Source organism: Delphinapterus leucas, chromosome X, assembly GCF_059928025.1.
Source record: "Delphinapterus leucas isolate spDelLeu-1000000601 "Yukka" chromosome X, BTC_Dleu_Yukka2, whole genome shotgun sequence".
In the NCBI taxonomy this organism is placed as follows: Eukaryota; Metazoa; Chordata; class Mammalia; order Artiodactyla; family Monodontidae; genus Delphinapterus; species Delphinapterus leucas.
Window position 1 is genome coordinate 19878588 of NC_143150.1, and position 11858 is coordinate 19890445.

Genomic DNA, 11858 nt, shown 5'->3' on the forward strand with positions numbered 1-11858 from the left:
ATCATTGTTTATTTGCTGTTTAGTTCTTCTAGATCCTTTTTGAATGTTTCTTGTATTTTCTCCATTCTATTTCCAAGATTTTGGATCATCTTTACTATCATTATTCTGAATTCTTTTTCAGGTAGACTGCCTATTTCCTCTTCATTTGTTAGGTCTGGTGGGTTTTTACCTTGCTCCTTCATCTGCTGCATATTTCTGTATCTTTTCATTTCGCTTAACTTACTGTTTTGGGGGTCTCCTTTTCGCAGGCTACAGTTTCGTTGTTCCCATTGTATTTGGTGTCTGCCACCAGTGGGTAAGGTTGGTTCAGTGGGTTGTGTAGGCTTTCTGTTGGAGCAGAGTAGTGCCTGTGTTCTGGAGGATGAGGCTGGATCTTGTCTTTCTCTTGATCTGACCGCATCTGGTGGTGTGTTTTGGGGGTATCTGTGACCTTGTTATGATTTTATGCCGCCTCTCTGCTAATGGGTGTGGTTGTGTCTGTCTCTTGCTAGTTGTTTGGCATAGGGTATCCAGCACTGTATCTTGCTTGTTATTGAGTGGATCTGGGTCTTAGAGTCGAGTTGGAGATCTCTGGGAGAGCTCTCGCCGTTTGATATTATGTGGAGGTGGGACGTCTCTGGTGGACCAATGTCCTGAACTCAGCTCTCCCACCTCAGAGGCACAGGCCTGACACCTGGCCGGAACACCGATACCCTGTCAGCCATATGGCTCAGAAGATGAGGGAGAAAAGAAAGAAAGAAAGAAAGAAAAATGAACTAAAATAAAGTTATTAAAATAAAAAATAATTATTAAGGAAGAAGAGGGCAGCCAAACCAGAAAACAAATCCACCAATGATAACAAGTGCTAAAAACTATACTAAAAAAAAAATGCCAAAACAAACGGACAGACAGAACCCTAGGATAAATGGTAAAAGCAAAGCTGTACTGACAAAATCACACAAAGAAGCATGCACATACACTCTCACAAAACGAGGAAAAGTAATAAAATATATATATCATTGCTTCCAAATTTCACTGCCTTAATTTTGGGGTAATTCATTGTCTATTCAGGTATTCCACAGATGCAGGGTACATCAAGGTGATTGTGGAGATTTAATCACTGCTTCTGAGGCTGCAGGGAGCAACATCCGTTTCTCTTCTTTGTACGCACACCACCTTGTGTTCTGCTTTGGATTTAGCCCCAGCTCTGCATTTGGTTTGTCTGAGGGTGTCTGTTCCCCACCCAGAGAGGACAGGATTAAAGTAGCAGCTGATTAGGGGGCTCTGGCTCACTCAGGCCAGGGGGAGGTAAGGGTACGGAATGCGGGTCAAGCCTGCAGCGGCAGAGGCCAGCGTGATGTTGCAACAGCCTGAGGTGTGCCGAGTGTTCTCCCAGGGAAGTTGTCCCTGGATCACGGGACCCTGGCAGTGTTGAGCTGCACAGGCTCCCAGGTGGGGAGGTGTGGATAGTGACCTCTGTTTCCACACAGGCTTCTTGTTGGCTTCAGCAGCAGCCTTAGTGTTTCATGCCCGTCTCTGGTGTCCATGCTGATAGCAGTGGCTTGTGCCTGTCTCTGGAGCTCATTTAGACGGTGCTCTGTATCCCCTCTCCTCGTGCAACCCAAAACAATTGTCTCTTGTCTCTTAGGCAGGTCCAGAGTTTTTCCTGGACTCCCTCTCGGCTAGCTGTGGCACACTAGCCCCCTTCAGGCTGTGTTCACGCAGCCAACCCCAGTCCTCTCCCTGGGGTCTGATCTCCGAACCCAAGCTTCAGCTCCCAGCCCCCACCCATCCCAGCCAGCAGGTGAGCAGACAAGCCTCTCCAGCTGGTTATGCTGGTCGGCACTGATCCTCTGTGCGAGAATCTCTCCACTTTGCCCTCTGCACCCCTATTGCTGTGCTCCCCACCATGGCTCCAAAGCTTCCCCGCCTCCACCCTGTCTCCACCAGTGAAGGGGCTTCCTAGTGTGTGAAAACTTTTCCTCCTTCACTGCTCCCTCCCAGAAGTGCAGGTTCTGTCTCTATTCTTTTGTCTCTGTTTTTTCTTTTTACTTTTGCCCTACCCAGCTATGTGGGGAGTTTCTTGCCTTTTGGGAAGTCTGAGGTCTCCTGCCATTGTTCAGTAGATGTTCTGTAGGAGTTGTTCCACATGTGGATGTATTTCTGATGTATGTGTGGGGAGGAAGGTGATCTCCACGTCTTACTCCACTTCCATCTTGAAGGTCCTCCCCTCATTTCTTCAGCTTTCATTGAATTTTTTACAATATTGCTTTTGTTTTATGTTTTGTTTTTATGGCCGCAAGGCATGTGAGACCTTAGCTCTCTGACCAGGGATTGAACCCACATCCCCTGCATTGGAAGGTGAAGTGCTAACCACTAGACCACCAGAGAAGTCCCTCATTTCAGTTATTGTGTTGTTCATCACTGTTTGTTTGTTCTGTAGTTCTTTTATGTCCTTGTTAAACATTTCTTGTATCTTCTCAATCTGTGCCTCCCTTCTATTTCTGAGATCTTCATTCACCTTTAATGTCATTACTTTGAATTCTTTTTCAGATAGATTACTGTTTTCCTCTTCATTTATTTGGTCTTGTGAGTTTTTACCTTGCTCCTTTATCTGCAACATATTTCTCTGTCATCTCATTTTGTCTAACTTACTGTGTTTGTGGTCTCCTTTCAGCAGGCTGCAGGGTCTTGCTCTTGCTTCTGGTGCCTGCCCCCTGGTTGTTGAGGTTGGTCCAGAGGCTTGTGTAGGCCTCTTGGTGAGAGGGACTGGTGCCTGCACTGTGGTGGGTGGAGCTGAGTCTTGCCCTTCTGATGGGCAGGCCTTCATCAGGGGTTGTGCTTTGGGGTGTCTGTGAGCTTAGTACAACTTTAGGCAGCCTGTCTTGCTGATGGGTGGGGCTGTGTTCCTGTCTTTCTGGTTGTTTGGCGAGAGGCGTCCAGCATTGGAGCATGCAGGCATTTGGGTGAAAGTGGGTTTTGGTGTCAAGATGTATACCTCTGGGAGCACTCAGGCCTATTAACATTTTCTGGTGCCAGGAATTATCTGGTGTTCCAGCATCCTGGACTCAGCGCTCCCATCCCAGAGGCCCAGTCCCAACCCCTGGCCGGGGAACCAAGACCCCTCAAACCAGGCAGTGCAGCCAAAAAAAAAAAAAAAAAAGAAAAGAAAAGAAGCAGTCAAACAAAACCCAAGACAAATAGCAAAAACAAAGAAACAGCAGCAACAACAGCCAAAAGAAAACAAACAAACAAAACCCAAGACAAGTGATAAAAGCAAAACAAAATAAACAAACTATGAAACAGACCCCAAAACACAAAGAAAACAAAATAAGAGAACAACCAACCAAACAAAAAAACCCCAAAATGAAAACAAACAATAAAAACAAAACACACAAAAAAGAAAAACAGAAAGCAAACTAAAAAAAAAACCAAAACATAAAACAAACAAAAACAATCAAAAAAAGATAAAAATAAAACAAAAACAAGAACAGAAACAATAAAAAAGTAAAGTAAAAATATTAAAAGAAAAAATACTTTAAAAAGTTAAAAAAAGAAAGAAAATAAAAACAACAAAAAAGAACAAAACAAAACAAAAAAATAGTAATAATAATATTTTCCTGGGGCCTCCACTGTCAGTGTCCTTACCCCCACAGTGAGCCACAGCCAAACCCTGCCTCCACAGCAGGCTATCCAATACCTCTAGGTAGGTCTCTGGACCCACTGTGGGCACTGTGGGGTCAGCTCAGACTCTGACCTGGCACAACTCCCATGTGTACTTGCCCCCAAAGTTCACAGCTGCTAAAGCTAGACTGGTCTCAATCGTGGGAACACTTGCCCATTCAGATATTCCACAGATGCAGTGTTTACCATGCTGATTGCAGGGATTTAATCCACAGTTTGTGCAGGTGCAAGGAAGAGATTTCTGTTCCTCTTCCTTAGTCACACAGCCCCTGGAGCTCAGCTTTGCTTTTGGCCCCACCTCTGCATGTGGGCCACCCTCAGGCATCTTTTCCCTGCCCAGGCGAGAGGGGCCAAAAGCGGTAACTGATTGGGGCACACTTACTTGCTCAGGCTGGGGAAGGATAAGGCGGCCACAACTAGGGCATGCGCAAAGTGCCTGTGGTGGCAGAGACTGGAAGGAAGTTGCAACAGCCTACAGTGTGCTTGCTCTGGTGGGAGTACCTCCCAGTGCCCACAGAGGCAGGGGCTGGCATGTGGGGAGAGAGTCTGGGATGTAGGATCCGCCCCTTGCACACCACTCAGCAATGGTGCCTTGTTTCCAAGGCAGACCACACTTCCTCTAGGAGCATTCCTGGCCATGGAGCTCCTCACTCCTGTCCTCGGAGCCCCTCACTCCCATCCCCTCAGGTTTTCTCCAAGCAGCCGATAGCGGTCCTCTCTCTGATCCACTCTCCTAACCCCACACTTTAGCGCTCAGCCCCTGCCAGCATTGGCAGATTCCCATCTCAGGCTGGGGCACCCAGGGCTGATTCCCAAGGAGGCTTTGGCATGAGCGGCATGCGTGGTCCCACCGGGGCCTGTGCAGCCAACAGAGGCTTTGGCAGTGTCAGCACTCAGGACCTTGGAGCCTGCACAGATGGAGGAGGCCTTGGCTTGAGGAGCGGGCGAGCCTGTTCAGATGGGTGCCCCCCCCAGTGCCCACAGAGGCAGGGGCCAATGAGGGGGTAAGGGGTTGCAATGCTGACCCCGCCCCTTGCATGCCACTCAACAGTGGCACCTTGCTTCTATGGTGGCCCAGGCTTCTTCTGCAACATTCCCAGTTGTGGGGCTCCTTACTCCATCCCTTCAGGCTGTCTCTTCACAGCCAACAGCTGTCCCTTCCTTGGGTCCACTCTCCATACCCCACTTTCCAGCTCCCAGGCCCCCACTCTACCAGGGGGCACATGACTCATGCTGGGGTGTGCAGGGCTGTGGCACAGACCATGTGCACAGTTCTTACTTTGTCCTGCCTTCCACAGACTGGTTACTGCATTCCGCTCTGATTCCCCGAAGGTCTCTTTCTGTCCCAGCTGATTTCCCCACCGTGAGCGGGGCTTTTCTGAGTGTGGGAACCTCTCTTCACCTTCAGCTCCCTGCCAGGGGTGCTGGTCCCTTCCTGTTTACTCTTTTCTTTTTTTCTTCCTTTCATCCTATGCAGTTGTGTGGGGATTTTTCTGGTCCTTTTAAGTGTCCAAGGTCTTCCACTAGTGTTCAGCAGGTGTTCTGTGAAAATCATTCCACTTGTAGATGTATTCTTGACATACTTGTGAGGTGAGGTGAATTTCACGTCCTCCTATTCCGCAATCTTGACTACTCCCCCCCAAGACTCATATGATCTTAAGTCATTCTTTCACAATGAGTTATTTAGCACCTACTTTGTGCTTGCCATTGCTTTAGGCATTTGGGATACATCATTGAACAAAACTGACAAGATCCTGCCTTCTTGGAGCTTACATTGAAGGGGTGAGGAAAAGACACACAGAAAACAATAAACATAATAAATAAGAAAAGTTTTTAATAGATTAAAGGTGGCAAGTGTTGAAGAAAACAAAAGTAGAGCGGGATAGGGAAGCTGGAAGTGCTGGGGGTGGGGTGAGGGCATGTTGCAAAGCTAAACAGGGGTGCAAAGACTTGAAGGCATAGGCTTTAGCAACACTGATATCAAAAGGAATACATCTATGCCAAAAGTACATCTAAGACCTCACCTGTTACATTTCTAGTTTAACTTCTATATTACATGTATATCCTTATATATATTCTTTATATATCTTATATATTTTCATAGAAAAAAATACACCAAAATATCACAATGGCTATCTGTAGAAAGTGGGATTGTGGTGATTTTTTAATTTTATCTTTTATATAGTTTACTGTATTTTCTAAATTTTATAACATGAGTAGGCCCAGTTTTATTATCAAGAATAAAACAATATATGATATTTTTAAAAATGTGAGATTCATTCAACAGTGATTATTCAGAACACAATCAGTCAATCCATAATCAAAGAAAGGGTCTTGTCCCCTACATCAAAAGATTAGTTAAGGAATATATCTTTGCATGGAATAAGCCAAAATAGAGTATTCTGAAAAATGAAGTGTTAAGGGGCTGTGTGAGCTTAATGACTCTTTGCTTTAATTGATGTATTTTTAATTTAAAAAATTTCAGTTATTTATTTAATTGAAGTATAGTTGATTTGCAATGTTTCAGGTGTACAGCAAAGTGATTGTTTCACATATATATATTCTTTTTCAGATTCTTTTCCATTATAAGTTATTGCAAGATATTGAATATAGTTCTCTGTGCTATACAGTAGGTTCTTGTTGTTTGTCTGTTTTAAATATAGATGTGTGTTTCTGTTAATCTCATATTCCCAATTGAGTTCCCCCCCTTTCCCCTTTGCTAACCACTAGTCTGTTCTCTACATCTGCGAGTCTGTTTCTGTTTTGTAGATAAGTTCATTTGTGTCATAGTTTAGATTCCACATATAAGTGATATCACATGATATTTGTCTTTCTCTGTCTGACTCACTTCACTTAGTATGATAATCTCTCGGTACATTCATATTGCTGCAAATGGCATTATTTCATCCTTTTTATGGCTGAGTAGTATTCCATTGATATATATATATACCACATCCTCTTTATCCATTCATCTGTTGATGGACATTTAGGTTGCATCCATGTATTAGCTATTGTAAATAGTGCTGTTATGAACATTGGGGTGCATGTATCTTTTCAAATTAGAGTTTTCATTTTTTCCACATATATGCCCAGGAGTAGAATTGTAGGAACATATGGTAGTTCTATTTTTACTTTTTTAAGGAACCTCCATACTGTTCTCCATATTGGCTGCAACAGTTTACATTCCCACAAACAGTGTAGGAGTGTTCCCTTTTCTCCACACCCTCTCCAGCATTTATTATTTGTAGACTTTTTAATGATGGCCATTCTGATTGGTGTGAGATGGTACCTCGTTGTAGGTTTGATTTGCATTTCTCTAATAATTAGTGATGTTGAGCATCTTTTCATGTGCCTGTTGGCCATCTGTATGTCTTCTCTGGAGAAATGTCTATTTAGGTCTTCTTCCCATGTTTTGATTGAGTTGTTTGTTTCTTTTTATATTAAGCTGTTTGAGCTGTTTGTATACTTTAGAAATGCTTTAATTGATGCTTTAAATTAAATATCCAGTATCAGTCCCTGATGGTATTGGTTAAAAAGGTATTCATCATACAGAGTCCTGCTTAAGATTTTATGTTGAACATGATGAAGGAGAAGGAGAAATTGGGGAGGGAAGGGAGGAAGGGGAGTATAAGAAGGAGAAGAAGAAAAAGAAGTAGAAGGAGGAGGAGAAGACAGGGAAGCATCTAGTGCTTCTAGACTTTTTAATTTCCAAATTTTTGTAAACTGATACTTTTGTAAAATAAAACAAAAACTTCATAGCAATGTGAAATTGCTCTATATTTCTAATAGTTTGTCTCAGTTTCTAAACTTATCTCACCTCAATCCCTCTGCTGACCAGTAACAAATAGTTTTGTGATTAGCATAGGTCGGCAAACTACACTCTGAGTGCACTGACTGAACTATTGTGGTGTCACAGCAAAGCCACAAACCCAACCCTGAAGGCGGAACAAAGAGCTAGGTTCATTCAACCAGACAGTATAACTGGAATATGTTTTAGCAGTATGAGATGCATGAAAAGCCTGAAGTTTCCTCCATGATCAAAGGTTAGGATATTACACAGATACAGAATAAAAGAGCCCAGGTATCATGTCTTAAGTTTCATAACCACACCTCAAATCCTCATATTCTTGTGTATGTTGAATACCTGATTTTCTTTATGTTTCTCTTGATTTATTTTGGACTCCTGGCACCTACCCACTGTGGCACTTTAACAGCCTTCTGTCTCAGAAAGTTTTAACCTCTAACATGTTCTATATCATCAATGGGGGTAGCTAGGAGGCAAAAGTTAGTATACTGTTTCATGAATTGTATCAATGGGACACTAAGCTCAGAGAGATTAATTGAGTCATCTAGTATTACTCAACAAGTCAGCAGAAGATAAACTAAAAATAAATTTTCTGTTTTGAGAGATGACAATTGTTTTATTCAATTTGGTTTACTGAATACCTACCCTGTTTCAGGCATTATACTAGGCTAGAGCTACAGAGACTAATAAAACATAGTTCCTGTACACTGTAAAGAGATCAGATCATCTTGGATAACACTGACAAATATAATTATAATTAATTGTGATAAGTGATACAATAGTAAAATAAAGTGCTACAGGATCCTAGAGGAGAGAAGGGAATAATTTTACCTAGAAAGGTGTAAGAATTATGAAATAATTCACAGAGAGTGTAAGACCTGAGATGGAGCCTTAAAAAGTGTCATATGTCTGTAGGAAGAGAGAATGGAACAGATATTCCAAGGAGAGGGTGTAACATGTACAAAGACAAGAGTCATGCAAATCCATACACTGCCCAAAGAATGACAAACTGTCCAGTGTACCTGGGATGTAGGGTGTTCAAGAGATGGTGAGCAGGTAGTGAATGATGATTCTTACTTCTGTAAATGTAGGTGAGTGCAGGTGGTAGAGGATCTTAGATGCTGAAGAACTTAAGCTTTGCTGGGGAGCCTCTGTAGGGCTCAGAGCAGGACAAATGACATGATAGTTTTTGCCTTAGTTTGTTTATCTTCTATGAGTGCATCTTTTTTCTTGCCTAGTACATGAGAATGATACAGTATTCACCCCAAAATATTAGTGTGAATCAAGTCATTGTTTGGAAGTTGTGAATTTCAAAATGGTATTATCTGTAAGATATTTTGAACTATTGTCATCAATGTTTTCTTCCTTCCTTCCTCTTTTCCTCCCTTCCTTCCTATCAATGATCTAGCATGTAGGGTTTGGTAGAGGGGGAAAGGAGGCACCAACCAAAAATTAGAGACCAATTAGTAAGTACTGACTACACAGCCATAAGCTTATTCAGGTAAAACTCTGTTTGTAAATTATGAAGGACTGTGGAGTAAAGGAGCATTTTTGTTTTGTTTTATTTTGGTATTATTTTTATGGAGAGATGAGTCCGATCTAGAGTCTTGGACCTGTATTTGGGGCAGGAAATGGATGGGGAAGAAACTACCATGGTGGCACAGTAGCCTGAGGCTTTGGATCCTCTGTGTGCTCATCTTCGTCTAAGAAGTTGATACAGGTATTTCTTATGGCAGGGATCACCATCTCCAGAAATAGATTTCCCTGATGAGTAGTCTCCTCAGTGCTCCTTTCATGTCCTTGTTCCTTAGACTATAGCGGAAGGGCTTCATCATGGGAGTTACAACCGTATACATGATGGCAGCCACCTTATCCCTTTCTGCTGAGTAGGCAGAAGACGGAGGAAAGTAGACCCCAACAATGGATCCATAGAAGAGGGCCACAGCTAAGAAATGGGAGCCACAAGTGGAGAATGTTTTCCACTTCCCCTTGGCTGAAGGAATCCTAAGTACAGTGCAACCAATAAGGGAATAGGAGACAAAAATGAAGGTGAATGGGATGAAGATAACTGATCCCCCAATGACTAGGATTGTCAAATCATTGATCTGGGTGTCTAAACAAGCAAGCCTTAACATGGTTTCCAGGTCACAGAAGAAGTGTGGGATTTCTCTCTGATCACAGAAATTCAGGAGGCCCAGCAGACTGAGATACAGTACTGAAACAAGATTAGAGACAACCCACGGAGTCACTACCAGCAGGACACAACCCTTGGGACTCAGTAATGCAGCATAGTGTAATGGGTGACAGATGGTAATGTTCAGGTCATATGCCATGGCTGCCAAGAAGAAATTGTCCAGGTCCACCAGCAACATAAAAAAGTACATTTGTGTAAGGCACCCTGCAAAAGAGATGATTAGGCTCTGGCTTTGGATGTCTGCCAACATTTTTGGGATGGTAGTGGTTGTGAAGCAGATGTCAGTGAAGGATAGATTGCCAAGGAAGAAGTACATGGGGCTGTGGAGGTGAGCGTCATTGATAATAGCCAGGATGATAAGTAAGTTTTCCACTATGGTAACCAGATACATGCACAGAAACAGCATAAAGATGTGCTGCTGCTGTTCAGACACCACTGTGAGTCCCAGGAGGAAAAATTCGGAGATAGTTTGGTTTCCTTGGTGCATGATTTTGCTGTGTCTAAAACGGGAAAAATTCGACTTCACCATAAAATGGTAACATGACACAAAATCCAGTCAGAGGACGTTGTACCATATTATAGAAGTGAATCAAGCCTTGGAACCAGATAGTCTTTGTCTTATTTTCTGCTTACCAAAATACAAGCTCCACAAGGGCGTTGATTTTATCTACTATGTTCAGTGCAATACACCAGTGTTAAAGACAGTGCCCAGCACATAGTAGGTGTTCATAAATATTGGTTGTATTTATACAAGAATGAGTGAATAAATTAAAAAAGAAATATTTTGAATTTACCACTCAGTATCTTCATGACTGTTATCTGTGCTTTTCTAAGATTATTTCATCAATTTTAAAATGTGGAGAATACCCACTTTATAGGATTTTTGTGAGGATTGCAAGGACATATGTAAAATGCCCATATCTGTATTTTAGCTATTGCTGCACAAATAGTAGCTGATATCATTCACTAATTTGGAAAAATCACAAACTTTAAAAGCAAAAAGAAACCTTCAGAGAACATCTAGCTGAGCCTCTGTCTTTGGGCAGTTAAATATTCAATATGCATGCGATGGTTTAGCTGATCATGTTTTAGTGTTCCAGGGAGAGAGATGCCACACTCTACTTCCAGCACCTGATCCAAAATTTTATCCTTTAAGTAATTAGCTCTTCCTCAGATCTTTCTGAAAACTTCCCAGTTTTTACTTCTCAACAAGGAAAAATTAGTTATTTGCCATAAATGCTGCTGAAGTCATGCAGGGGTGTCCACTGAATTAAGCAATGCAAAGGTAAGTGTCCTTAACAAGGCTATTTATAGTGGAGCTGATTGGGCATAAGCCACAATGAAGAAAGTTTTGGGATAACACTTTTAACAGCGAGTGTTTATTGAGGGCTTACTATGTTGCAGTTGCATGCAAGTGCTAAGTGCTTTACATTGATTATTTTATTAAATATTCACCACAACTCTGTAAGCTGAGTAGGTCTACTAAGAAAATGTTCCATTTACAGATGAATAAATCAAGAATTAAAGAAGTTAAATAATTTGATAAGAGTGATGCATAGCTAGTGTAGTGGAGTGAGGATTCTGAGCTCGTTAGTCTGACTTCAGAACCTCTTACTTAACAACTATGCTCTATTGCTACTATATTGCTTACAGCTTCGTGTTTGTGAAGAGCATCACCTATGTTCTAGGCACATAAGAGCTTGCTCAGCCAACGTCACAAAGCTAGCAGGTGGTGGAGATTGACTTTGAATCTTGATGCCAAAGCGTTTTTGCCATATGTGTGTAAGTCCAAATGAGAGCAAATGGGCTAACAAATGGGAAGCTTTGTCTTTGCTTATTCCAGCTTGTACCTTATCTATGCTGCTGTGAAATCCATTTTACACACTTGCTACTTACTCAAAAATCTGTATGTCTTGGGCTTCCCTGGTGGCACAGTGGTTAAGAATCCACCTGCCAATGCAGAGGACACGGGTTCGAGCCCTGGTCTGGGAAGATCCCACATGCCAAGGGGCAACTAAGCCCGTGTGCCACAACTACTGAGTCCGCGTGCTACAACTACTGAAGCCCATGCTCCCAGAGCTGGTGCTCCATGGCAGGAGGAGCCATCACAATGAGAAGCCCGCGAACCACAATGAAAAGTAGTCCCCGCTAGCCACAACTAGAGAAAGCCCGCGTGCAGCAACGAAGACCCAACAC

The 11858-nt window shown here is 42.6% G+C and overlaps 1 protein-coding gene across 1 annotated transcript; it reads right to left on the minus strand.

Moving 5' to 3' along the window:
• Nucleotides 1-9207: 9207 nt before the first annotated feature.
• On the minus strand, nt 9208-10149 carry LOC111169616 (olfactory receptor 1f45-like). The gene has a single exon (XM_022563929.1). The coding sequence runs from the start codon at nt 10147-10149 to the stop codon at nt 9208-9210; it is 942 nt and encodes a 313-aa protein (XP_022419637.1).
• Nucleotides 10150-11858: the final 1709 nt, after the last annotated feature.